This window comes from Colletotrichum tamarilloi (assembly GCF_030869305.1).
Source record: "Colletotrichum tamarilloi strain Tom-12 chromosome Unknown Scaffold_25.1, whole genome shotgun sequence".
Lineage (NCBI taxonomy): Eukaryota > Fungi > Ascomycota > Sordariomycetes > Glomerellales > Glomerellaceae > Colletotrichum > Colletotrichum tamarilloi.
The window spans coordinates 419,281-446,479 of NW_026849408.1; the positions used below are offsets into that span (position 1 = coordinate 419,281).

Below are 27,199 nucleotides of genomic sequence, written 5' to 3' on the forward strand. Positions count from 1 at the left end.
CATTAGCAGCTCCGCGCGGGGCGGTCACTTCTTGCTCTGATCTTCAAACTCTCATCATCTGCGCCCTGGGAGGCAGCCTCGATTGGCTGCTGTTTTCAGTTCTGGTCCCAGATTTGAACCGCTGTCAAATGCTTCAAGCTAGCCAATGACTACCGGTTCCATGTGGTCGGCGCGACCTGCATGTTCGCTATTGAGCTGAAGTAAACAGGTTGCGACCCTGTTGAAACACAAAGCCATGACAGGGGCCAAGACGAAGCCACTTGTTTCGGCGAAAGTCAGCTGTATTGAGTCACCTCAGCTTTATTGGGGAAATGCCCCTCAAGTAGCGCTGACTATCGCTCTTTCTAGCGACTATTATTGGGGCATTCCGTGTCCTCCGGCCTATCGTTCTAGCAAAAGACCCCTAGAAAAGTCAATGCAATCTGACACACGCTCAGCCAGACCAGCGTATGGAAGGAGAGTAAGATGGGTTGTAGCACGTTTTGACCGCTTTTGACTGTGCTAACCAGACTAGCGTGTCCGTAGTCATTCATGTCTCTTCTGTTCCTCGGGCTCAGAAATCAGATTCGATTGTCTCATTAGCAGAACGCGCTTGGACGCCCAGCCGTTGGTTCATAGTGGACGTGCCATTGCGGGTGGATCATCAACACCTTCTCTCCTAGCGGGAAGAAGTGGGGGGTAACGACAACCCCTGCTCAAACCGATCCTCTACTAAATCCCCGGATCGTGCGCCGAGCATATCATCCCCTCGATCGCGGTCGTTGTGTCCGTCATCGGGCCTTACGGATACAATTCACAACCCCTCCCGAGAAAGAATGCTGGAGCCTGAGCCACCATATCTTGGCAAGAGTCCGAACACGCGGAGACAGTCGATCGCATCTTGCCGTTCGTACCCAATGGAGCGGCACTTTTGAGGTGATCTCGTTTGCTGCGCGGTATACCGGTACTTCTTCTGGCCTCGTAGCAGCTTTTGCCCTCGCCATCGCGCAACCAGACTGAGAAAGACTGCATTCCTAGCGCATGATATCGTGCACCATCGATGCATATCTATGAACGAAGCTCAATCTGGAGTGATGACATCCGGGAGTGATGGCAAGGCTAATTAACAGTCACAACGAAGAGCTTGTGCGGAGATTGGCGGAGTTCTCCCTGATCGATATGGTTTTAATGCACTATGCTGTTGATCCCTCTGAGCATGGATTTCGATATTCGATTCACGGAAGCGTTGCTTCTGAATTACGACCTCATTGCCTATGGGCTTTTCGACACCGACCTTCCAGATCGAGACACCGGGAAATAGGAGATATCTGGCGTCAACTGGAGAATGGTTCCCACATCGCGCCCGATATGGCCAGTTATTGATTAATATTTTTCAGTATCTGTATCCGTACCTGAGCACCAATTCCTTCCGATTCCTGAGCCTTCAATGATGCGGGGTCGCCGCGGGGAAACGACTATCAAAAGGTATCGGCTGTCTCAGTTCGCGTGCTTCAAACGATTCAGTTGCCAAAATCTGCATCCTCAGACCTCAAGAGGTTTTACTTACCACCCTGGCGGCCTGTTACAACGACCCGATCCGCCTCATCCCGCTAGAGTTCACACCTGTCTCGATATTGGTCACTTCTCACTTTCTACAGTTCGACAATGTACTGGTACAAGACTGCCTCCCCTAGCGGTCATTCCTTTACGGCCATAGTCAAGTGTCAAACGTGTTAGTGGCATGCGGCGGAACACCAGTCGGCGGTGTGCCAGTTCTGCCCGTCAAGCATCATGGGCCGGTCGAAGATGCAAATCGCACCATAGCTCTCGTTTTTAGGAAAACAATGATTCCACATCTATCAACCCCATCTCTGCTGTGGAGACATGGCCGGGAGCGGTCCAGCATCCCAGCGTCTACGGAGTACGGTATGCCGGAATGCACTTCTTTTCCCTTTCCAAACCCAACGAGCCTGTCATCCCCGTGCCTCTCGTCAGGTGGAGAATAGTCACGTATCCATGTCTGCTTAGTTTCACGGCGCATGCGGGCGCATGGGGGCTGGCAAGTCAGACGTGGAGTTCCTGGCGATGGAGATCCATCGATGGATTTGGGAAGCCGAGGCCTAGGCTGCGTACGTATACAACTCCGACGTCGTCCAACCAGCTCCAACAAACAGGTGGTCGGTCCGCCTTACTACTTTGGTATGTAAGTTCAACTTGATCAGAGGAAAAGATCAACAGGCCGCGCTCAAAGTATCAGGGCTCCAGCTTTGCTCTTTTTAGGTTTCACTGTTGACTAGGTATTTGCTGCATTTTCCCGGAGTCTCCATCATAGTTCGAGGCCCTCTTGTTAACCTGGGAAGTCTGGACCGCTCACAACTCGAAGGCTAAATCCTCGTCCACATCTAATCCACAACCACACACTACTTGCTACCATGTGGCATTTCAACTTTTGCTAGTGCCAAACGTTTGGCGATGAGCTGTCAATACTACGTCAGAAAGCACTTTCCTAATCAGCGATTCCGCCGATCGGGTGCATAGACTCACCTCACCGCACGTCACCGGTCCGTACTTTGCCGGGCTACTCTCATCAATGCAGGTCGGAAGGACGCCAAGCTCCTGGTCGAAATTGAATCCTGTTTTAATGCGAGACAATTGATCAGTGAAAAGGGAACCAGAAGGTGGGCATCATCCTCCAAGTTTATGACCTCATGATGAAAAGGAGAATCTCTTACCAAAGAAGAAGGGCATGGAGATCCTGTCCTCTCTGCCGTGCTGCACGACGCGGTGTACAGTCGACTTGAGCCTATCGTTTGTCATTCTCATGAAGAAGTCACCAATGTTAACAACAAACGTGCCGCGGATCGGCGGCGCCCACATCCACTCCCCCGCACTGTTGAGCACTTGCAGTCCTCGGTGACTGTCTTGCCACAGAAGAGTCAAGATTTGCAAGTCCGTGTGCGCGCCGACGCCGACCTCGTCCGGGTCCTGGATCGGCTCGTCCCCGTGACCGGGATAAAAATTTATTGCGAAGTCACCGCCGGGGTAGGTAGTGAGTGAATCGAAATAATCTTCCGGCAGGTCGAGGGCCAGAGCAATGACACGGATAAGACGGCGGGAGAGGGCCAGGCACTCGCGCCAGTGCGCCAACACTGTGGCCTTGAAATCCGGAAGGACGGCAGAGTCGCCATCGTCAGTCCACTCAAAGTCCTCCCGAGGTAAATGCGCTCTGACGTTCACAGGAACCTGGTCGAGCCGGTTCTCGTGGAGAGGATCGAAATCGGGTTCATAATGACAGAGGAAGGCCTCTTTCCTATCTTTGGTCTCGCCCGGGTTGGCCTGCCGCTCCCGGAAGCCGGTGTACCCGTAGGCCGATGTGTTGGAGGTGAGCTTTCGCTTTTCCTTCTCGGGAAGCTTGAAGAACCTAATTTCGAGTAAGCTCAGATGTCTCCGGAAACGTATCCGCATGGTCTGCAAAAAGATTCAGATTAAGTGACACGGTGAGTGGGCGAGCCTACTTACTCTATTCCCTTTTGATGCGCCGCTTCGATCACTTGCTCGGGAATGCCGTGATTTTTGATATAAAAGAACCCGCTGTTTTTGGCAGCACTCAAAATCTCCAGGGCAATCGCTTTGCGTTCTTCAAAGTCGCCTGTAAGCCCGCTCAAGTCGATGATGGGCACGTCGTCGAGGGTGCAGTCTTTAGGTGGGCTCGTGGACACCAGCCTGTAAGTCGGCCCATCAAAAGTATTGAGCACGACCTTCTTCTTTCCCGTGGGAACAGTTTCGACTGCGGTTGCTGCGGTCATTTCGGAAAGCACTTTATCTACAGCCTGAACCTCTGGAGCGCCACGATCTTCAAAGCGATCAGTATCAAAATGATATTTAGTCGAACAATGTCGTGAATTGGTGCACCTGTATCCCCCAATGTCGGCAATGCGACATGTCAGAGTGGGGGTAATGATCTGCTATATATAAAACTTCAATACCTGAAGCTGACGTTACACGACTCAACATTTTACTGCCGCCACTATTGAACTCCTTACATGCTGTCGAAGATTATCCTCAGGATAAGGTGCTGAGATAAGGTTATCACCTATCCGTCGATTTCCGGTTATTTCCTTCCCCAATCGCGCTGCCCCGCTACGTGGGTCTCCACATGAGCCAACACATAAAGGGCCACTGTCATCCGGCTATCTCCTGTTCCGTCCGATCACCAACGATCACCTACCTACACTTTTTTTCCCCGTTCCCTTCATTCGGAACGAAACAACTTGCTGGCAACTATATCGCATCCGGCCCATCTCCCGAAAGCTGGAAGGTTATGAGGTGGGTAATCGATTAAGCGGACCGAGGCAGGATATGCACGCCGGAGCCGAAACGCCAAGCGTGCGACGGCGCAGGTTGAGCGACGACAGCCGACGGGATGTGGTGGGGATGGAGGAGTCGAGCCGGAAGAGAAAGAGGCGGATCCTCTCCTGTGACACGTGCCGGAGGCAGAAGTGTCGGTGTGAACTCGACGAGGATTCCGAGGCGTGCGCGAGGTGTCGTTCGTTGAGGTAAGTTGATGATCGGCGCTCCGGGTTGTTGTTGGTTTGATAAGTTGTCGCTCGAGCTATTCGCGTTTCCTCATTGCAACTGTTACGAGGGCTCCCCCTTACAACATGAGAATCCGACCAATTGGAAGAGAAGTTTCAGAGGAGCTGATGAATGTAGAATTACTTGCACATGGAACGACAGCGGCGATACCCATTCAGTTTCTTCGCGCGAACCGCCGGCCAAACTTGATGTGGAGGGAAGGTATGAATCCCATGACTTGAAATATTCCCCTGGTCCACTGGTTTTATACCATTTGCCTAATACGGCAATACTTACGAAACCAAAGCGCTAACTGACTTTCCATCGGCAGGTTCCGAAGCCTAGAAGCGTCTATAGTAGACCTCAAGGCAACGGTGCAGGCGCTAGCATCGGGCAGCCGGCCAGAAGTGAGACGGGCGTTGGCAACGGGGCGCCAAGAGAGACTCCATCAACCGCAGCAGCAATATTCACCGGCCGACAAGAGTGTTGTCGACGATCACGATTCTGAAAAGGCCAGGGAAAACGAGGACGTCGAGCCAGGAGACCGACATGTTTACTTATCTCCAGCAGAAGTTGTCCGAAAAGTTGGAAGCCAACTGAGTGGAGGTTATCGAAGGACATTCGATGTCCAAGCTGATATCGTTTCGTCAGGTATTTTGGACGACAAGACGGCTCGTGATTTGGTTGCAGAGTGAGTTCTTTTATTCAACGTTGCCTCAAGTACTTTGGACATGAGCTCGGTTAGGAAGGAAAAAGAAACCACTATGCATGTTAGAAGTCGGGTGGGCGAATCATGTTTCGCCAACATGTTTGTCACAACTACGTTGTCGTATTGGCAACTAGCTAACATTTTGCTAATCCGCGATACATAGGTTCGTCAGTCGAAGGCGGAATACCCTCCTAATCAACAGCGAAGCCGACCTCGCCCCAAAGAACAGGGACCTCCGGCACGCCTCGCCCTTTTTACACGATGCCTGCTGTCTGCACGCGATGCGCTTTTCCGAGCACAGCTCGTCGGTACTACACCGCCGTGTGTTTGAGCACGTGCGCCTACAGATGGGTCAGCTAATGATTGCGAGCCCGTTGCCTTTGGAAGAGTTGACAGGCATCATGATTATGGCTTTATGGGCTTCAGCACCATCGGTACGTTGTGCCATACATGGCCATTGAGATCCATAAACGTGGAAACAGGAAGAAATCAGTAAACAAGATATTTGGGTGCAGATTGACTGATGCAAAACAAAAAAAAACAGGGGCCGGAATACATCGACAGCTGGTTGGTGAGCGGACATTGTGCGCAACAGGCTATGTTGAGCATCAACTTCTCGGAAGTCTTGTCGCGGACAAAATCAAGGACATCGACAGATGAGGACCAGAGGGTCATGCGACTTTGGGCCAACACGTGCTTGGTAAATCTCCAGTGAGTCTCCTCTGCCATGGTTGATATTTTGATTTATCAAAGGGAATGAAATAGATCTGGAAAAAGGAAGATGGACGTTGTTGGAACGGGATCTACAGTACTGATTGTAGAACCAACCAACACATTAAGAATATTGCTAATGCCGATCAATATGCAGTTGGGCCGCGACCACTAGTCGACCAGCAACCGTACCGGCTGCATACCTTCTGCAGTGCAAGCTTCTACTCAACTTTGAGAAGCCGACAATGCTCGATGCCATGGTCTACGCCGAGATCATGCTTTACATGATCCTACAAGACAAGTTTGCGCAACGATCTTACTTAGGAAGCGACGGCACATGTGAAGAGCTCTCGACGTGGAAGACGAGGTGGAATTACCTATTTGGTAAGTACCGAACGCAGCTGGTCCCCACGACGCGACGACGTACATTCAAAGATAAGGCGCCGACCACGACATGCCCATCAATTGTAATGCTAGCAGGCATCATGGTACAAGCTGACGTATCGATTGAACAGATCTTCCGGCCGCATCAACATTGAGGATAAGTTACTCAATAGCGTGGCTCATCCTCGCCCGGCGTTCACTCGAACACGATCAAGCCACCTCGGATCAAGACTCCTTGTCCAGCTCACCGAGACTTGCTCCGGCCGATGCGCGAGCGGATAGACGACAGAGAAACGCGGATCCGCAAAGCCCTCCCGACATGACGCAGTCGCGCGTGCGAGCCTTTGCGACAGACGTCGTCAGGGCCTTTGTCGACATGCCCGGTTCCCGCGCAGAGGAGCTGCCCGAGTTCCACCGCCTGTGTGTCGCATACGCGATGCTCATTATCTCCAAGTACGAGCAGAGATCTTCCTTACTTGAAGGTGATGGTGCGGGCGTGGGCGAGGGTGACGATGCGGTGTTGGAGCTCCTCCGCGCGGCACAGAGGCACAACGGCGTCCGAGGGAACAGCGCACCGTCTGCGATTCAATTCGGCCTAGAGAGGGCTTTGAAAAAAGTAGCGGAGAGGACGGAAGCCCGCGCTGGTAGCACAGCCGGAACTACTGCCGGGGGCGACGGCCATGGGTTGCCGGAAGTGGGAGTGTCATTTGTGAGGAGTGGAAGCCTTCGGGGTCCGTCGGCCGTGGCCGCAGCCGCGACGGCAACACCGACTTGGACACATCATCATCAGGACAATGTACCGGGCCAACATAACCATAATCCATCCTCTTTCACGGGAGTGACGCTGGTCCCGGAGTTTGACGAGTCGCTCTCCCTGGAGACAATGGATATCTTCTTCAGCGGCGGCCACCTTGGGCTCGGCGACCACTCGTTCTTTTGACGTCGCGACTTCGCGCGTCCGTAAAAGTAAGGCCGTTGGGTTGAACAAAACATGCTTGGAAATTGGGAAACACATAAAAGAAGGAAAATCATGAGCGTGGTTGTGGCAAGAATTTCAAGCAATGACAGTCGCAGTTGCACACCTTTGTTCTTCTCGCCCAACCCTTTGTCTTCTTCCCGGACCGGCTTCGGCTCCGGAAACGACGCACAACGCCCAGATCTCACCCCAGAAATCGCTCTGTTCCTCATATATCGAGCGAGTTCCATTGGTAAATCTGATTCGTTCTTTTGTAAGAACGTTTGTAACCTGTAAGTAATGGCGTCACTCAATACCTGCGCAAAAGCAAATAGTAACTGGGGGTTGTGTTCCGCCGTTTTGTCGTGATTATTTGATTTCCAAAGACTCTCAATACTGAGACATTGGAGAAATTGGCGCACAGAGGAGGCGCAACTCTCGCAAGGCTGGCGTTTTCCGTGAAGTCTCCAAGCAATCCCTCTGCCAGAATACACACTTTTTGAATACTCTCGAGTTGGCCAGGCTCCCCACCCGAATATACAGAAAGCCTTCATATACCCCCTCAATCCCATTCCTGTCACCAGCCAGCAGGCGCCCGTCTAGGTCGACGGGTCAGGTCAAACTGGCTGAGTGGTGGAGTGGTTCAAGGTCAACAATCAATCACGCCCACAGCCTACTCGACGACAGGCTCCGAGTTCGAGTTCGATTCCCAGCATGAGCACCAAGAGATGTAGCCTACCGAGGTGAACTCTTTTTGGTCCATCCAAGGTCGAGCGCATCCAAGTGCACACGGGGGATCACGCCAATGATGTATGAAACGCCCGATTTCGTCTGGATGTCATGTCTGGGTAGCCGTTGCATTTCCGCTTGCGTCGGAATAAAGACCATGGCTTTCTGAACCGCAGTATCGCGTCGCACGCGCCTAAAGTATTTATAATCGATTGTTCCGAGGATTTATGCAAGGAGTTCGCGACATGGTTGCCTGGCCGCCCAACGGCAAGTCGTTCATGTCGCATCGCGTGTAAGTCGACCGCAGGATTGGGGATTGCGGCGAAAACTATTGCTCTGTCAGTCCAACTGCGGGCCGAACCTCAAGCTAACTAACTGTGAGACAATACTGACAATTATTTGAGATAACCCCTCGTGCCCTTTCATAAGGGAAATCGGTGTGCGCCACGGCTGCTAAATGTCTTGCAAATGCCATTGAGGGCACAAAACTTCTCTGGCTGCAGGAAGCTATGGAGAATTCCTCGCGACCTTTCCAGGGGAATTCCCAAAAGCTCTGCGTGCCTCTTTAGCTTAAGAGCTGCATAATGCGCCTGAGAATGTCCGTCGTGAACGCCAATCACGCCTCGGAGTGAAAATCAAAGGTTGTCCACGCCTCGTCAAGTTAAGACAGCGATGCACCGCAAATGCGGTAATGCGCTCCCAAAACCACCGTTCTTGGACCCAATTGTCTGATACACTCGTTTATAGGCCGCCTTATAGTAGAAAGTCGGTTTCTAGTCGAGTTTCGTAATCGACGGGCTCCCGTCGGCCGCTCGGTCGTTGGACGCCATCGTACGATTTTGGCATTTCGCCACCGCGCGATCTACCATAGCTCAATAGCCTGGACCGTCGTCGCCCGCATACCTCCCTACGCATAGAGCAGTAGAGTAGGGTATAGAGGAGAAATATAGTCGTCACCGATTTGTAGTGGCCAATCGACGACAACTATGGCTTTGACACCAAAGTGTATCGTCCACCGGTCGAGCATTAGCCGGAGCTTCCATCCACATAGCTTTCTTTGTATATAGTCTCGTGGAGTCGGTTTCGCCCTTGATCTAGTAATCAAGCGAAGTGACTATCTGGTTAACAATTGAGCCTTTGGTATGCGACACCAGCACTAGTATTTACTCACCGACTACAGCGCGATAAGCATTTCCAAAAATGCATTCGACCTACGTCTTGTCTACGAGGATGCAAAGGATCCGCTTTGACGGCGCATGTAACACATAGTCTCTAAACATAGAGAGAATCGTTGATCGATGTGAATGCAAAGAACACTTGGCAAAGAAAAATATTGTTCGATGCGCGGCACCGGGTTCGAACCAGTGCTGTTTGGTCAGCGAAATTCCGTATTTGGGAGAGATATTGACCTACTTTCTGCCTTTGCCGATGATGGGAGGGCAACGAGTTAACCACTACTCCAACCACGCTTCTGCAGCTGTCAGGCTGTTTGTTGTTAATTTCCTCCCGTTTCTGGAACCCAAGTAGCTCGGGACTCGGGTATTCGAGAGTAAACTCGCGCGTATTCGATTTGAGGGGCTGCGTATTGTCCATTCGTTTGCTATCCGTTTGCAAATTGCCCATTCTGGTGAACCAAGCAATACGCCAAGCCATACTCAGCTGGAAGCTGCAAGAATCCAAGAACCGAATACTGAATTGTCCACAGCTCGAGATTGTGCGATTCTCGGCATTTTCGCTGGTCTACGGAGTCCGCTTCGCTTCGCCTCGAAAGCTACAAACAAAGCGATCCGAGACCCGCAAGCTGCAGAAAACCGAAGACCGATTCCAATTTTGTCGGATATCCTGGAATCGCTGGCATGGTGTTGCTGTAGTCGGTATGCATCTGTTACGTGCGTAGTCGTAGTTGCGGTGTGATTTGTGAAGGCGTGACGCATATCAAAACTGCAGTACTAGCCACAAAACGGCAACTGCCCCAACGGCTGTTTGACTTCGCGGTTTCCGTTTCTAACGTAAGGCAATTCCGAGCCTAGTAGCTGCTTCAGTCTCTCCATTCAAATTTCCGGGCTACTTTGCAGAGCGGCAAGAAGACCAGAAGTGCGTGCGAAGTTCGAGACTTCGAGGTGCAGTCGAAGAACTAAAAAACATGGGCGATTTCCTGACTTGGAAACTTTGCTCTTGCAGTTGACAACTGCCATCTTGCCAACCCGTAATTGTCTATTAGCAAGAGGGACACAAATTACAAACTCTCTTCTGAAATATTACAACGCGCTGGAGGTCACCAACGACAACCAACTTGGCCCAAAAGCGCGGAATCTCATGTTTCGGACTACTTGTAATATCTGGCGAGAGTATTGTGATTTGTCGCTGAACCTGTAGAGACAAGGTTTGGCCAGCTGCTGAGACTTGACCTGGGAGACAAGTTGATCTTTCCTTCCTAGAACCGCGATAAAAGAGAAGAACATAATGAGCTTGGCTCTCGGCTTGCCGCGAAACTGAGAGGCCTTTCCGAGGGCCATCAAGAGGACTTTGAGCCATTTTTGAAGGATGGAGGGGGTTTGTAAGTCCGTACTAGGAGCGCCGAAAGAGGAATGAAACAAGACGCATCGACCGACTTGGCAGAAAATTCGTGGTCCTTTTCTTGGTCTCTTCAACAGTCACTTGACTACCAGCACGCCCTACAGTCCTACGGACCTACGGAGCCAGCCTAGTGTCGAAGTGGATTGAGCCGAAGAAATACGCGACCCGTTCTCGGAGCTGGACGTGCCATCAGGTCGCGACAAAGTGCCTGTGGTTCTAGATCAGAGTCCGAGGCTTTGGTCGTTGGCGTTCACAGTAGCTCGGTTGAGGCTTTCAGATCGGACCTTCATCCCTGCAACGAGTGAAAGCTTGGCTTTCACGAACACAGCCCCTCCACAAGTGCTTTCTTGGTATCCATACTTGTCTAGATCTGGATGGGCTGCACAAATGCACATCTTCGGAGATAAGCTCGTCTTGGTAAGACTGTGCTAACAACCATTTTTTTGCGACGGGGGCACGGCCGTGGGTCCAAAATATGATGGGGGAGGAGGACAAAGCAGCAATACGTACTCGGTACCCACACGACGACGAGCTCTTTTCGGGGTCTTGGTGACGCGAAAAGGTAAACTATAGATCAAGATCAGCCAGGCAAAAACAATTGCTTCACATGTTGAGATGAGTTAGTCAAGCTTGGATTGAAATGGAAGCTTTTCTCTGCGCTTTCTCTCTCCTCAATTTGGACGGCGAGTTTGCGTTTGAGTTTCTGCGCAAAGTAGAGTCAGTGCACCCTGATCAGTAATCATAGATAAAACTTGCGGAAGATTGGACGCCAACTTGGTCAAGACGATGAATCTCTAGTTCGTTCGTCATTTTGGCGTTTTCCCTTCCTTTTCCTCTTCGGGACTATGTCCACCTGGTCGGACCGGCCAACCAGTCGTGACCCGGCCGTTTCGGCGAGAGGATCCTCCGCCCGTTGCGTTGGGTCAAGAAGACAGGGCACGGAGGGTCTTCTTACTTCCAGGGCATTTGCTACGTTCCCAAGTATTGTGTTGTGTATACTCCGTATGCTCCGTAAGAACATCTATCCGTACCCTTCCCTGTCCAATTGTAGGGGGACCTGGCCGAAACTCTTGAACTGCATCCACAGCATCCGACAAGCTCTTTCTTTAAGGTTTAATGAGCCACAAAAAATGGGCAAGCACTGCTGGGTACCCCTGCGTCGTATCCCAACACCCCAAGCCCGTAGCTGCCGAAGACAAGAGCAAAGTGCCGGTCAGGGAAGCTAGAAAAGGTACCTCCTTCACGGGTGACTCCACACCTATGTTCAAGGTCACACCATAGCTGGGGGAAGGAGGCAAGGAGATGAGGAGAGGCGAAAGACACGGAAACCTAGAACGGTTAGCCTTTTTTTATTGAACGAGGTCACTTCACCGGGTCCCTCTCTCCAGGTTCTTCTTCCCGACTACCACGACAACCGCCCTACGCCAGACCGACTCGGTTGTGCCTGGCTCTACTCCTTCTCAGCCTTATCATGTCGTGAGACCTGCAACGTCCACGCTGCTCATACAAGCATCTGGAACCTCCAACATTCTGCCATCATGGGCCTTGGCATTCTCGAGTCCAGGACTTTGGACAATGTCCCAGGTGAGTTGTCTTGCACGCGCGCCGGCCGCCCGCGTCCCCGCGCGGCTTCTTCTCAACGCTCTGCCCGCATTGTCCTCCTGTCATCCCATCGCTGACGACCGTCAAAACTCCAGGGACAACGCGCTACTTCGATGATCCAAACCGTCCCCAGACAGCGAACGATTCTCACCACGGACTGAAAGTCGACGCGAGCGGCGATGTGCCCATCATTCTGGTGAGCAGCCGACGGGATAGCTCCTGCGACATAGTCTGTGAACCTTCAGCTGACAACAAGCCCACCAGGTTCCTCAACCATCCGATGACCCCAACGATCCCCTGAACTGGCCCCTTTGGAAGCGAGACCTCATCACCTTTGTTCTCTCCATGACCGCCATCTTCGCGACTGCGCTCGGCCCTATTCTCGCGGCGAATACCGTTACGATTGCCCTCCTGTTCCGTACTAGCTTCACCCGCATCGCACTTTTGACCGGATACTTCCTTCTCGGAGTTGGTGCCGCAGCCATCTTCTTTGTGCCTTCTGCCCGAGTCTGGGGCAAGCGCCATCTCTTCATTCTCGGAATATGCATCCTCGTTGCCTCTTCTGCGTGGGCGGGCTCTGTTGGCACGAGCTACAACTCGCTACTTGGTGCGCGCATTGTCCAAGGTATCGGCTGTACTCCCTTCGAGACACTCGTAAATGCTGCCGTCGGTGATCTGTACTTTGTACACCAGCGCGGCTCCCGCATGGCCTTTACGAACTTGGCAGTATTTGGCGGCGCCTTCTTCACTCCCATTGTTGTTGGCAAGATCACTCACAGCATTGGGTGGTGGTGGACGTTTTACTTGGAGGCCATCTTTTGTGCCGTGTGCCTTCCCGCCGTCTTCTTCCTTTGCCCTGAGACAGCCTACCGTCGGGACATTGCGCTCAACACGGATATGGTTGCTGACTCTATCGAACTCACTGACAACAAGGCATCTTATGTTGGCGGCCCGGGCAGCAGGTCCAGCGACCACGAGAAGCTGAACCCTACGTCAGCGCCCTATGGATCAGGCCTGGAGGCTGTCCGAGGAGCGGGAGCTCAAACTCCGAAGAAGACATTTATTCAATCGCTGGCTTTGTTTGATGGTCGCAAGACGGACGAGCACTACTGGAAACTGCTTCTTCGCCCGTTCCCGCTCATCGCTCAGCCCGCCTTTCTGTGGGGATGTCTGATTCAAGGCACCATGATTGGTTGGACAGTCTTCATCGGTGTCATTGTTGCTGCCCTCTTCCTGGGGCCTCCTTACTACTGGAATGAGGTATACGCTGGATACGCCTACGTTGGTGCTTTCGTGGGAGCGCTCGTTGGCTTCATCATTGCTGGCGCTTTCTCCGACTGGAGTGCCAAGTTCTTGACTCGTCGCAACAATGGCATCTACGAACCCGAATTCCGTATTGTCATGGTTCTGCCCATGTTCATTATTGGTTCTATTGGCCTCTACGGGTTCGGCGTCACATCTGCTGGGCTTTCAGCCAGGGAATACCACTACAGCATCCCGCTCGTATTCTTCGGCTTCGAGGTTGCTGGTATGGTCATCGGGGCTGTGGCCAGCTCTCTATACATCGTCGATGCCTACCGCGACCTGGCCATCGAAGGCTTCACTATCATGATCATTTTCAAGAACATCTTCAGCTTTGGTCTTACATTCAGTGCCTACGATTGGATCATCGGGGGTGGTATCAAGCCTACAATGATGGCCATTGCCAGTATTCAGGTTGTTGTTTGTGCCACGAGTATACCAATGTGTAAGTCGCCGATTAGTCACGCCGTACGAAACAGAGAGCTAATTACTTGTAGATTTCTATGGCAAACGCATCCGCGCTTACTTCCATCAACATGATCTGCTGAAGTTGACTGGGTTGCGCTGAGCAACCAGTTTGTTCTTTTCCTTCCTTGTTCGATTTGATGTCCGATCTAGAGAGAGACATTTGCCCCCTTGCCTCTAAGCACACGCGCAAAAAAGCCTGAGTGCGTTTCCACGCTCACGTGCGGGCCGTGGGTGAGCCATTGGGCGTCCGCATATACCCTACATCTACCATACTCCATAGTACCATATAGTAATGCCTAGTTCCGTATAACAACCCAGGAGGCCTCCCGATGATTGTACGTAAGCACCAGAAAGAGTGTAGAGAGTTAATATTCTCACCGTTTTTGCCCGTTTTGCCGCTGGCTTATTTTGGTCTTGCTTCCGACGCTATGACAGAAGGCCCGATCTTCCGTGCATCTCGGGAGGGGCATCTTTGGCTCCCGGCGAACAGACGCGTACAGTTTGGCCGAGGTCGATGTCTTTTGCACGGATGTATGCCCGCCTCCGCGTTGTAGATTGGGGTGCTTTGTGATGCCCGCTTCCAGGGTTCGGTCGGTGCTGGGTGTAAGGGAAGGTATCACGATCTCTTGGGAGATGGTTTGTTCGCGCTGGCTTGGTGCAAAGTAGAGAGAGACATGGGTTCTTGATGCATTCTCAACGTTCATTCCTCAGTTTCATACTTTCATGGTGCTTGAAAGATGTATGTGTGTGTGCTGTGCTATGCTATGCTACCTATGCCCATGCTATTCGTGCTCGTATCCAAGACTTCTCTCTCCGTGGCCGCTTGGAGGCGATGCCTTTACATGGAAACAATACTCGTCAACTATTTCCGACGTTCTCTTCAGTAACATAGTATTGCAGCAAAAAAAAATTCAATATGCGTATTTGGTAGGGGGGGTATATGTCAAACATATCGTAGATGGTTTTTCTTTCATATAGCAAAACAACATTTTCTCAAACAAGAATCAAAACATACGTGGTGTTCCCATCCGACAAAAGGGGGTTGGAAGAGAGAAAAATAGGAAAATTGCACAACGCTTCGCTGACATCCATTCATACACATCATTTTGTCGTGGTTTTCGCCCTCTCTCTCTCTTCTCTCTTTGTGTGTGTTGTGCGTGTCTCTTCAACCGGTCAACTTTCTCCACCAGCTACTCCGCGGCGTAGCCGTCGCATCGGAAAACATGGCCTGCCGACGCCGCTCGTCGCTCCCCTCGGAGCCGCCGCCGCCTCCGGCACCCCCGCTACCGCCGTACGTCCGACGCTCACGCTCTTCGCGCCGGGCTCTGCGGCGGCGATCATCGGCCTCGTCGGCGGTGCCGTCCTCGTACCTGGCCCTGCGACGGCGCTCGCGCCGCTCACGACGTGCCTCATCTTCGGTCTGGGGCACGGCGTCCGTCTGTTGTCCGCCATCGTCCGGAGGCGGGCCGGCGTCGGTGTGCTCCTTGACCCACGATGACGTTCCGGAGTGGGGCCACGCCGGTTTGGACTCCTCGTTGCGTCTGTACCGGTGTCGCGAGGAGTGCATGCCTTCGTCCCCGGACTCCCGGGTTCGCCGGCTGGAGCGGTGGTGATACATCTCTTCCGCGTCGGTGCCTTCGGCCGCGGCACGCGCAGCACGCCTGGCTTCCTTCCTGGCTCTGCGGGCTTCTTCTTCGTCCATCGGCGGCGGCGGCGGCGCCGCTTCACGATCGCGAGCCTCGCGGGCTCGTCGGCGTTCTTCCCGAGCTGCGCGTCTAGCATCTGCGTCAGCCTCCGCTGCCGCGGCGGCCTCGCGCTGCTTCCGTGCTCTTCGCCGTTCGGCACGCTCAGCCTCCCTATCTTCGGCCATTCTCCGTTCCTCTTCCTCGCGTTGGTCACGGTGCCCGCGAGAGCGAGCCGCGCGCCGCTCTGCACGTCTGAGCTCTTTCTCCTGCTGCTTGCGTGCTTCGGTATCCTCTTCGTCTCTCCTACGGTGGCGCTCGCGCCGAGCCTCTTCTTTGGCGGCGCGGCGTGCCTCTTCGGGATCCGGCTCGACGACCTCGGCCTCGGCCGCCTCAGCATTTCTGGCTGCGCGACGAGCGCGGCGAGCAGCGCGGCGAGCCTCTTGGTCCATGTCGGTCATCGCTGCGGGGTCAGCTTCGTCTGCATCGGCATGGGATCGTTGACGGCGTTCGCGCCTGGTGTCATCATCGGTCGCATAGGTGTGTCGCCTTCGCAACGGGTCCGGACGCTCCGTCTTGGGTGTTCTAAGGCCACTGAAGAGGCCTCCTAGACCCTTCTTCGCACTCGAGCTGGATCGTTTCATCGGTGGTGGCTCGGAAGGGCCATCGGGGTCCACCATGACAAGGTCATCGACTTTAGCATATCTAGATCGTCGACGTGATGACTTGGGAGGGCTGCCGTCCTCGCCGTCACCATTGGCGCCGACCATGACAATGTCTTCGTCCACAATATGATCGCGCTTGCGGCGCCTGCTGCTGGACTTGTCGACTCCAAGCACTTTGGCGGCTTTGGAGGACATGGGAGGTGGAGGGGCTTCCTCGGGAGGTGGCGACACCAACCCGCTCGCGTCGACTGAATGACGACGGGACGGTCTGTGTCGCCGGTCCCGGGTGGATGTCGTCCGGGAAATGGGCGGGGTGCTGAACATCGACATGAGTTTCGGCCGTGCTGGTGTCTCAACGTCTCTATCGGCACGGTCGCCCTTGCCGGAGCTTGAACCCTTGGAGGAAGTCTTGACTTTTTCCTCGTCGCCGTAAGCGTGTTTCTTTTCGCGTCTTTCGGATTTTGACTTGGATTTCCGGTCTCTGTCGCGGTCACGATCACGGTCTCTCTCCTTCTCGCGAGGTGAAGCCGACCACATACCCCACGAGGAACCTTCTCGGTTGATTTTTGCCCGGTCCTTCTTGCTCGACTTCGGCTCAGGCGGAGGTGAGATGGGCTCTTCCTCGGCGGCGGGTTCTTCCTCTGGCACAGGGTCTTCAGGAGCCTCAGGGACGGCCGGAGGCGGTGGTGGAGCTGGTGGAGGAGGGACTTCCTCGGCGAGTATGTCCCTATCTCTGTTCTTCTTACTCTTCTTTTTCTTCTTCTCCACTGGCATTTCAATCACTTCGATGATCTCGTTCTCATCCTCTTCGACGGGGAAAGCTCCAGGCGGCTCCGAAGACTTGTTCTCGTCAGCTGGTTCTTCAACATCGACTAACGGTGGCTCCTCGACAACAGGAGGAGGCGGTGGCGGTGGAGGCGCGGATGCAGCTTCGGCAGCGCGCTTCTTCTCCTTCTTCAGTCGCTTTCTCTCTTCCTTCGACAAGACGACGGGGGGAGGAGTTGGTGGTGCGGGTTCCGGTTCCTCGGGTGGAGGGTCCTCCGGGACCGGCTCTTCTGGTGCTGGCTCCTCGGGAACAGGTTCCTCTACAACGGGCTCAGGTTCGTCTTCTGGCGGCGGGATCGGTTCAAACGCTTTTAATCTGTCAGTAATCTTGCTTCCTTTGCCCTTTCGAGCCGTAGACGGTTGCATCCAGGACAGGGCATCGTTGTTTGTGGCGGATGATGTAGTCGTGTCATTCCAACCGAGATTCGCACCTTCTAGACCTATGCGGAGATGAGTCAGCAGTGTAATCTCAGGTGACGCCTATTGAGGCGTCTCATTTCCAATAGGCTTGGTGAGACTTGGTGGTGTGGTGGTGTGAAGGGAGATTGGCTGCGAGCCTGAGGCCACATACCTTTCTTCGACTTCTTAGTGCCAACGCCCCAGAAACTGAAGGCATCGTTGGATGGCTTTACTTCCGGCGCCGGGGGTGGTGGAGGAGGAGCAGCTTCCTCAGGCTCGGGATCGGCCAGGAGCTCCTCGATTTGGTCCTCGGTCAGCTCAATGTCGGCCAGCTCGTCCTCATTATCGACGTCCTCGACTGGTGCCGGCTCCGGCTCCTCTTCCTTCTCCTTCTCCTTGTCCTTGCTTTTCTTGTCCTTCTTGTCCTTCTTCTCCTTCTTTTCCTTCTCTTTCTCCTTCTCCTTCTCTTTCTCCTTTTCTTTCTCCTTGTCTTTCTTCGACTTGGACTTGGACTCCTTCTCCGACTTGGAGCTTTTCTTCGCTTTCTTCTCCGCTGCTTCAGCTTCCTCCTCGGCTTCCTTGGCAGCAGCTTCTTCGGCTTCCTTGGCGAGTCGCTCTTCCTCTTCGATGCGAGCGGCTTCTTCAGCTTCGGCGGCGGCGGCGGCTTCGGCATCCGCAGCAGCTTGGGATGCGGCAGCGCGCTCGTCGATCGATGCCTTGAGCGTGTCGTAAACACCCTGGTCCTTCTTGGTCAACTTGCCCTTCTTGAGCTTCTTGGCCTCCAAGGCAGCGAACTGCTCCTCCTCGTCCGCAATCTTTGCGGCCTCCTCTTCCTCGATTCGCGCCTTCTCGGCCGCCTCAGCCGCCTCCGCTGCCGCGGCCTCCTCTGCTTCTTGTGCAAGGCGTTCTTCCTCTTCCTTGGCAGCGGCCTCAGCAGCGGCGGCGGCAGCCTCCTCTTCTTCTTTGGCTAACCGCGCTGCCTCTTCCTTTTCAGCCTTCTTCTTTTCTTTCTCGAGCTTCTTGAGCTCCTTCTCGCTCAGCTTGGGCTCTTTCTTGGACTTCTCCTTTTCCTTATCTTTATCCTTATCCTTGGACTTAGACTTGGAAGAGGTCATGTCGCCCCAAAAGCTGGATTTCTCTTTCTCAGGTTCTGCTTCTGCTACAGGCTCAGCCATGTCCAATGAGGGAGGGGTGGGAGCTTCCGGTGGAGGGTCGGCGAGTATGTCCTTACGGTTCTTAGACTTCTTCTTGGAGGATCCCCAGCCGGCCCAGTCATCGTCGTCTTTGGTCTCCTCGACGGAATCCGGTTGAACGGAATCCACGTTGGGCTCCTCGTCCACGACTTCAATGGGCTCGTTCTTGGATTTGTCCTTCTTCTTCTTGGAGGACGAGGTTCCCCAGATGTCATCTGTGGGCTCCTCGATTGCATCGGGCTTCATAGAAGCGCCTTCGTCGGTGTCGGCTCCCTTCTTCTTCTTGTCTTTCTTACCGCCGATGTTCCATGAGCTGAAGAAGCCGCCGCCATCCAGGGGGTCGGCAATATCTGGCACGGCAGGAGGGGCTTCCTCGGCAGGGGTAGGCTCGTCCTCTCCGCCAAACTCAACCAAGGCCATGGCATCTTTCTTCTTCTTCTTCTTGTCCGACTTGCTCAAGCCGGCCCATTCATCCTCTTCGACCACTTCAGCCTTCGGTTCCTCAGCTTCCTTATCGGCCTCCTTGCTCTTCTTCTTCTTTTCCTTCTCCTTGTCTTTTTCCTTCTCCTTCTCCTTCTCCTTGTCTTTCTTGGAGGAAAGGCCCCAGATGCCCCAAGAGTCGTCTTTGGACTTTTCAGCTTCGGCCTCCTTCTTCTTCTTTTTGTCCTTCTTCGAACTAGTAGCAGCGGCCCAGAAGTCGTCGTCATCCTTCTTTTCAGGTTCCGGCTCCGCTTCCTCGGCTGGGGGATCAGGCGCCGGTTCTGGTACAATCTCGGGTTCAGGTTCGGGATCCGCCAATTTGCCCTTCTTCTTCTTCTTGTCCTTCTTGGAATGGCCGAAGCTTGCCCAGTCGTCGTCCGCTGGTGGTTCTGGCTCTGGATCAGCAGCAGGAGGCTCCGGCGCAGGTTCAGGAATGAGTTCCGGCTCAGGATCGGCAGTCTTGCCCTTCTTCTTCTTCTTGCTGGTTTTAGTTGATACACCCCATCCAAAGTCGTCCGCAGCTGCTGCTTTGGCGGCTTCCGCTGCTTTCGCCGCCTCTTCGGCTTCTGCTGCTTCTTTGGCGGCTTGCTCTTCAGCCTCTTTTGCTAGTCGTTCCTCCTCTTCCTTTCGGGCAGCCTCTTCCGCTTCGGCGGCGGCGGCGGCCTCTGCTTCGGCAGCAGCAGCGGCCTCGGCGGCTTTAGCAGCTTCGGCCTCGGCAGCGGCGGCGGCGGCAGCCATCTCCTTCTTCTTTTTCTTCTTCTGTGAATTGGTCAAGCCTGCGAATGGATCAACGGGCTCTGGCTCGGGTTCTGGCGGCGGGGTGGGTTCCGGCTCTGGTTCGACCACCGGGGGAGGTTCAGGTTCAAGGTCGACTAGACCTTTCTTCTTCTTCTTCCCCGATAATGTTCCCCAACTCCAAGGATCCTCGTTAGAGGCTGGCGGATCGGGCGCCGGCTCAGGGATTGGTTCAGGGGCCGGCTCGTCCTTGCTCTTCTTCTTCTTACCAAGTCCCCAGGTATCCCACAGGTCGTCTTTCGGCTCCTCTTTGGGAGGGTCGTCCTTCTTCCCCTTCTTGGTGGTACCGCCCCACGAACCCCATGGGTCGTCTGCAGGTGTCTCCTCCTTCGCTGGTTCAGGAGCCTTATCTTCTTCCACCGCATCCCAGATACTGGCTTTCTTCTTCTTCTTGTCTTTCTTTGTAGTCGCAGTGCCGAAACCCCACGGGTCATCTTTCTCCTCTTTCTCCTGCGGCGGGTCGGGTGCCGGTTCCGGGTCAGCTGGTGTATCGTCGCCGAACGAAAACCCCAGTGTCGTGCTCTTCTTCTTCGTTTTGCTTTTGGAGCCCCATGGATTTGAATCGGCGTCTTCCTTTGCCTCTGCCGGCGTACTTGTGGCTGCATTCTTGTTAGCGCCAGACCAATCCCATGTGTTCCCTAGTCCCGTGCCTGTTGTTGTCCAATTTGTCGCTCCCAATCCCCAACCAAACCCCCCTGACTTCTTGGTCTCCGTTGAGCCGAAATTGATGTCTAGCGACCCGTTGCCGCTGCCTATGTCGTCCAGTTTTATTTCATCGAATGAATCAGGTGCCGGTTCGTCGGCCTTTTTGCCCTTCTTCTTGGATTTCGTGGTTGCGAAGCCCCAGTCATCTTCCGGGGGCGGATCGTCTGCTGGTGGCGGTGTCTCTTTGTCGCCTCCATCGCCGTCGCCCGCAGCTCCGCCGTCGTTACCTGCGTCACCGCCTTGATCACCTCCATCGCCGGCGCCTTCGTCTTCCTTCTTCGCGCCATCGTCATCGTTATTGTTGTTTGCCGCCGGCGCCTTAGCTGGCGCCTTGTTCTTCTTCTTCTTCGCCGCTTGCATGAATCCTTCCTCGGAACCGAAGTCGATGAGAAAGTCGCGTGTGGGATCGCTAAATATGGCGTCGCCGTTACGTCGCTGTCGTTGTTCTGCACTTGAAGTTTGCGGTTGGGTGAAGAAGGAAAAGTCCGATGGTCGTCGACTTGCAAAACCGCCAGTGTTCGTCGGATCCATGACTTGCTCGCATGGCTCGGACGGTTCAGAGGGCGCTTCAAATCGTCGCAACCATCGCGGGCCGCATTCTGGTGCTTTCAACGGAGTTGAGATGTTGCATGTGGTTTTGAGGGGTCGTCGATGATGGGATGAAATCTAGGGATGTCAGCGGATCAGATTAGCTCAGAAGTTCATCTGAAAGGCATGTGTTAGTGGAATGGGGGGTGAGACGGCGTCATGCCCCTCACGTCCCCCGACTCCCGTCCAAAGGCTTTCCGGACCAGCCATGGCAGCGAACGGTAAGCCGTTAGACTTGGGGACGAGCGCTGAGGCGTCCAGGCTGGAACGGCGCCGGCGCGCACAAAATTCCAGAGTAGACAGGAATTGGAGAAAACCATGACGGCAGACGAAAAAGTTTCGGGTCGTACCTGAGCATTGTGTGAATCGGATTCCCAGGCGCGGGCGATCATGCGCAAGCGGATGCGCACATCTTCCTCAGCCCAGCCAGTTGTCGTCGAATGCTGGGTTGGCTCCCATCGATATGCGCCTTCTGCCCGCCCTGATGGGGAAAATGTGGCCACCGCGACCGCCGCCATGTTGAGAAGTTGAGCTCGTGTTGCTACAGCTTGGTGTGAGAATCATGGAAGCTAAATCGGTTCGGAGGAGCGAAGCAGCTGAAGAGGGTATATCGGTGTACAGCTCGTGGTTTTCGTCGTGGTCGTCGTAATCGTAGCAGTCGTTGTAGGCAGTGTAGCGGGAAAGCAAGCGGGTTCGTGCTGGCGAGAGGAGGGGGCGGGTCGATGAAACGAGAGTTGGACAGGACTTGACAGGAGTTCGCCTGCAGATATAAATCTCCAGACTGTGTATTCGTACGACCGAGGCGAACTGAGACAGGTGGTGCAAGTCAGTAAGGAAGAAAAGAAAAGAAAAAACCTCCAGTGACTGCTACTATGGTGGGAGATGTAACTGCGCAGGCTGGGTGGTGGGATGGTCGGCTCGGGTGGCCGCAAAAGAGACGGAGCACTTTTGCGGTACGCGGCGGCGCAAGGGACCTAGGATCTGGGGGTGGTGAAGGGTTAGGTGAATTGGGGGCAGGGAAGAAGAGGGGACCAGCGGATGGATAAGATATGCCAGGGCAGGGAGGAGGAAATACACTCGCCTGTCTCTTCTTGTTCTTCTTTTTTCTCCCGCCTTTGGCTACAGGTATGTTCCTGGTCCCCTGCTCAGAATTGCCGGAGAATTGGACGATAACGGGCCAAGTCGAAGCGATAGCAGGGATGTAGCTCTTGGTGTCACAGGCTTACAGCTTGAGAAAGTCGCCGCCGTCGCGTCTGATCGCCGAGGAAATAGACTTGGATTGAAGCTGTCCTAAGAGAGAGAGGTCAACCCGCCAGTTTCTTGATTGTGTTTAACCACGGCTTCCAAGCCGTTCCTATCGCCCCTTTTTCTAAGAAGATGACTCCCTCTGGAGGAGGTGAGGTTGAATTGGCCATATGCAAGAAAGGAGCAATAGGAGCGCTGGATGTGACCCGGCAAAAAAGGAGAGGAGAGTTACGAAAAAAAATCATTTCTTACAAGCCACTTCCTTCACAGGGAGCCAATGGGTCGGCGCGTTGACGCTAGATCGTCGCGGCGAAGGCGAATAGGTGGATGGATGTGGTTGCAGACCGCCAGATATCTTGCAGGAGGCAGGCAGCGTAGGCCACAGCCTGCACTTGGGATTGGTGATGCCCTTGAGGTCGTGCTTTGTTTGGGTCCGACTCGTGAGCTGAGCAAAAGTATTCCGTACTTGTTCGGAGATGCGATTCGGACGGTGGTGTGAGTAAGACGCCGTCGTCCTATTGTCGAGCCCGGGCCCGGCCAGCCAGACGTTGAGGGAATTGACTGAACGGGATGTATTTGTTGTGAATGAATAGCCCGCTTGCCTACTCTGCAATTAGTTTACAATATGTTACCTTGATGTACGCCTTCTTCCACCGAGGGCGACTCGTCCTTCTGCTCTCTTCTTCAGCGAAATTGATCAGAAGTTTCGGCCTGTCGTGCAACAGAGGACGACGCAAGAATAGCAGAAACAGATGAGAGAAACATGAGCGGCGGCGACCGCCTTGTATACAGGAAAGGTGTACACAAGAACTAATGCTAGACGGGAGTCAACAATCCAAATGAGGAATACAAGGGCAAAATAATAAGGTGAGTCTGCAGACAGCAAGAGACAGAGTCAGTACTCCATACTTCGTGCCTTATGTGAGGTAAAGGTAAAGCGAGGTAAAAGGTAAGGCAGGACGGAAAGAATAATTATGGATATTGATGCTGTATGCACGTCTATGCGATCCATCCGCCCAGCCATGTCCCATCCATCATCCATCAAAACCATCCTATCAGGACCAATCCACACGCATCTTTCATCGCGTCCAGTCTCAGTCTCCCCGTGGTTGCTCCTCCGTCTCCTCCGTCTGTCTGGGTGCTGTCGCTGTTCCCGCCCCCATTTGCTCGCCGCCTTTTCTTCCCCTGGCCCGCTCCGTGGACCGTATGTGTGTGTGTGTGTGTGTGTGTGTGTGTGTGTGTGCGTGTGTTCGTGTACGTGTATGTGTGATGTACATGGCGATAGATCCCGAGCAACGGCATGGCCCATGATGGGTACCTTGGGTGCTTAGCCCAGAAGGGGGAGGAGGTGCCACGGCAAAAGCGCAGCAACCCACGCACTAACCAGACTGTGACAGTACAACTTCAAAGTACCTCACTCTGGAGGTCTGCAAAAAAGTGGTGATCCCTGGCAGGGTGGTCGGTTAAGAAGGGCGGCCTCGGCGCTTCATTGGCCGAGTTAGTGTGATATCAAGTGTCTCGAGACTCAGAAAGATGGCACCCCCTGCACGCCGGAGTCGTTTGACTCAATTCACACCACCTTAGCCCCTCCCTCCTCTTCAGCCTGCCGCCCAGGTGATGCCATTTCTCCAGGATGCCGTCCGCTTCGAGTGGGCATTTGGGCAGCACACTCTGACGGAGTACATGGACTCTTAGTCTTAGTACGCGCTGCAAGAGCCACGAGGGCGGACTCTAGAATGTTTAGGTAACCACGAGGTCAGCAGGTCCTGGATATCAGGTGTGTAGGTATCGTTTCCATTCCACGTTGAACAAGCAGCGGAACCGGGGCGGACAAAAATTGAAAAGTAAGGTACGGATACTCCGTACCCAAGGAAGGGATTTGGATAATGAGGGGGGAAGAACCGTAGGTACCTACCCAGTATTCCATAAGGTAACCGTAGAAAAGGCACCGGCTCTGAGGTAAAACGCCCTTGCCGCCACCAGCTGCGTTCTCACGTGTGATACATCGATACCTTCTACTTCCTTCCCTTACCTTACCTAACAGGCTGTTGCTGCCTTCCCTTCCTGATGCCGTCACTCTGCCTCTTTCTCCAAGGTACCTACTTATCTACTGTAGTAAGAGCTCTTGGCTTTTTCGGTGTGTCTCCGTAGAATTGCATCCCAATCTTAGCACAGGCAAGCGCAAGTATCTAAGGTATCTATGGAGCAAGCACCTTTCTAGCGCTGGCATAAGGCAATAATAATACCTGACCGGTGGTCTCGAGGTTGACAAAATATCTTGGTAGTAGCTATTAAACAACTCTGTCTGGACTCGGGTTCCTTGGCTAGCAGGATCCAAGGACCCTACACATACCTGCGTTGGCTCTCTTGATCCCTATTCCCTGCTACGGAAAACTCACCACCACCAGCCTTTCCCGCTTGGGTCTTCGCTGCTGCCACATGCTAGTTTCCTTCTCGAAGCTGCGGTCTTCCATGTTATTCATGATGACGCGCTGCTGTCAACCACACAACTTCAACACCACCCACCGCCCCAACGCATAGAAAAATCTCTTTCAGCTCGACTATCACAACCAATACTCAAAGTCTCGAACTGCTCAATATCCCTGTGTATCACAATTCCCGTCAGAAAAGCCCTTATCCGGTAAGACCCGGGCTCCCTCGTCTTTCCTCGGATTTGCCTCTCTCTGCACCAGTCTTCCTTGCTTCTTGCTCGAATTCTCGCATCCATACGGCCTGGATGATGGTCGGAGGTTCATCGCCTAAACCGCTCAATCGCGGAGGTACATGGTCCTCCATCCACTCGCCCGCGGTTACCCATGTACCTTCAAATTAACACCAACCCCGCCAAGCAAGGGGACTATTGAGACTCGACTCCCTTACCCATTTCCCACGGCCTGCGGCAAACGGGATTGGGCATTGAAGAGAGGGCGTGCAGCCATGCCATTGAATTTATTGATGACAGGCAGGCGCGGCCTACGCATCTGCATCTGAATGGCAACGCATGGAATGCAGGCGCATCAAGCTCGCGGGGGAGAGAAGAAAAAGCGGCAACACCATGTCACCATGTCCATCATCATTCGGTTCCTACGCCAACTTACCACATTCAGACCCTTCCCTCCCGTCTAGACTTAGGACCGTCGTGACGGAAGCGGGACGAACCCAAAGTCAGGGAAGAAAAGGGAGAGGCCGCCTTCAGTCGACGAGACGTTGCGTTGCCATGCGGACAACGGCTCGGCCAGCCTGCTACGCTCTAGCATCGATGCAGCGAAGCACCAGGCCGTGAGGTATCGATACATTACCGGCTGGGCAGCCATGCGCCTATTAGCATGGAATGACCTCTCCTAGGCCTGGTATTCGTACCTTTCAAATACACGAGGGCCCCATCTGCCATCTGTACGATGGCCGATGAGCGTCCAGTCATCGTCGAACCAGCGCCAGGGCCGCCAGCAGCTTGCATCTCGACGGGTGTGCTCGCAGGGCCACTGGCCTGCGGCGCTGCACTGCGCATCGGGAGCTAACATGCCCTTCATGCACATCCCAAGTCTGGCCCTGTCTGAGGAGATGCGACTTCATCTGTCTACTGGATCATTTCGTCTACACGCGTCCTACCTCCATCATCGCATGGCGCATCTCTATCCACTCATCCCACGAGTGTCGCCAAAAGCGGTATGGCGGCTCCCTCACCGCTTCAACTTCTCAACCCACCTCTGAGCGAACTTCGCACCAACCAGCCACGCTGAATTATCATCTCTACGGCTACCCGTAGGCTCTGGACCTTTCGGGATGCCGCAGATTTCCATCGTCTGTCTTCATTGTCAGTCTCAATGACAGAAGAGTCCAAGGCGAGCAAGACAGCCTCAACACTAAACAGGGAATGTGTCAGTTTGGGGTACCTGGCGTAACTCAGGTAGAGACCCAGAGGAAATAATGCGCTTGTGTCACGATACTAAAGCACAATGGAGACTTCTTGAGGACCGGCGTCAGGCATTAAACAACAAAAATACTGCCTCTCCCTCACAACCTGCCTGCCGGCTTATTCTGCAGCATCGATCAATTGACACGCAGGTGTCAGACGGTGTAGACCAATTCCTTTCGGACGGACTACGAGCATCTCGCGGCTTCTTCTGGCGGTCAGACCTGAGCTGGCCACAGTTGGCCACCGCGACGACGGCCGCCATCTATGGTCTTTGGTCAGGTTGAAACTATGGGTCGATGGAGGAGACAGCGCAGCGAAATGCAATATTTCTGACTTGGTCAGCTGCAGATTCGACTCTTTATGCTTTAGAACCCTGTCGACGCTTTCGGAATCAAGACTTGGAGTGCGATTCCCAGAAGGCAATTTGTCTTTCTCGGTGATGGCTATTGAGTCATCGGCTGAATTGAATTGCGCTTGCGGTGCGATATGCTTTTTCAAAGTAGTACCATGAAATCATTACTTTGCTTGACGAGTCTCGTAGGCAAAACACTTTCTAGGTTCACGCTCAATTGTTTGTCTTTGGCCATACCAGCATTCATCAGAGCATCAACTACAGATAAGCCCTCGGGTGCAACTCGATCAAGCGAAGCCGAGAACCTGCATCAATAGCTACCCATGGAAGCTCGATAAGGCCGCATGTACTTCTTCGGCCATG

The 27,199-nt window shown here is 53.8% G+C and overlaps 7 protein-coding genes across 7 annotated transcripts; 2 read left to right on the forward strand and 5 right to left on the reverse strand.

Moving 5' to 3' along the window:
- Positions 1 to 2,399: 2,399 nt before the first annotated feature.
- CTAM01_07842 (2OG-Fe(II)oxygenase) lies at positions 2,400 to 3,785 on the reverse strand (the record flags this gene model as incomplete). Its single annotated transcript, XM_060523863.1, has 4 exons — positions 2,400 to 2,456; positions 2,524 to 2,612; positions 2,712 to 3,400; positions 3,499 to 3,785. The coding sequence occupies 4 exons, from the start codon at positions 3,783 to 3,785 to the stop codon at positions 2,400 to 2,402; spliced, it is 1,122 nt and encodes a 373-aa protein (XP_060381610.1).
- A 553-nt stretch (positions 3,786 to 4,338) lies between these two features.
- On the forward strand, positions 4,339 to 7,298 carry CTAM01_07843 (uncharacterized protein; the record flags this gene model as incomplete). The annotated part of the gene is made up of 7 exons (XM_060523864.1): positions 4,339 to 4,535; positions 4,717 to 4,776; positions 4,886 to 5,245; positions 5,427 to 5,697; positions 5,808 to 5,974; positions 6,132 to 6,358; positions 6,490 to 7,298. 7 exons carry the CDS (start codon positions 4,339 to 4,341, stop codon positions 7,296 to 7,298), a joined length of 2,091 nt encoding a protein of 696 aa, XP_060381611.1.
- Positions 7,299 to 11,890: 4,592 nt separating this feature from the next.
- Positions 11,891 to 14,091, forward strand: CTAM01_07844 (major facilitator superfamily transporter; the record flags this gene model as incomplete). Its single annotated transcript, XM_060523865.1, has 4 exons — positions 11,891 to 12,203; positions 12,317 to 12,417; positions 12,486 to 13,968; positions 14,021 to 14,091. Coding segments are annotated over 4 exons (1,968 nt in total), but the record flags the coding sequence as incomplete, so codon positions are not given.
- Positions 14,092 to 15,164: 1,073 nt separating this feature from the next.
- CTAM01_07845 (uncharacterized protein) lies at positions 15,165 to 15,773 on the reverse strand (the record flags this gene model as incomplete). Its single annotated transcript, XM_060523866.1, has 2 exons — positions 15,165 to 15,243; positions 15,274 to 15,773. 2 exons carry the CDS (start codon positions 15,771 to 15,773, stop codon positions 15,165 to 15,167), a joined length of 579 nt encoding a protein of 192 aa, XP_060381613.1.
- A 1,845-nt stretch (positions 15,774 to 17,618) lies between these two features.
- On the reverse strand, positions 17,619 to 21,841 carry CTAM01_07846 (uncharacterized protein; the record flags this gene model as incomplete). Its single annotated transcript, XM_060523867.1, has 2 exons — positions 17,619 to 21,401; positions 21,674 to 21,841. The coding sequence occupies 2 exons, from the start codon at positions 21,839 to 21,841 to the stop codon at positions 17,619 to 17,621; spliced, it is 3,951 nt and encodes a 1,316-aa protein (XP_060381614.1).
- A 23-nt stretch (positions 21,842 to 21,864) lies between these two features.
- On the reverse strand, positions 21,865 to 22,465 carry CTAM01_07847 (uncharacterized protein; the record flags this gene model as incomplete). Its single annotated transcript, XM_060523868.1, has 2 exons — positions 21,865 to 22,130; positions 22,405 to 22,465. Coding segments are annotated over 2 exons (327 nt in total), but the record flags the coding sequence as incomplete, so codon positions are not given.
- Positions 22,466 to 25,696: 3,231 nt separating this feature from the next.
- CTAM01_07848 (uncharacterized protein) lies at positions 25,697 to 26,746 on the reverse strand (the record flags this gene model as incomplete). Its single annotated transcript, XM_060523869.1, has 4 exons — positions 25,697 to 25,870; positions 25,942 to 26,082; positions 26,293 to 26,431; positions 26,652 to 26,746. 4 exons carry the CDS (start codon positions 26,744 to 26,746, stop codon positions 25,697 to 25,699), a joined length of 549 nt encoding a protein of 182 aa, XP_060381616.1.
- Between the last annotated feature and the right edge of the window lie 453 nt (positions 26,747 to 27,199).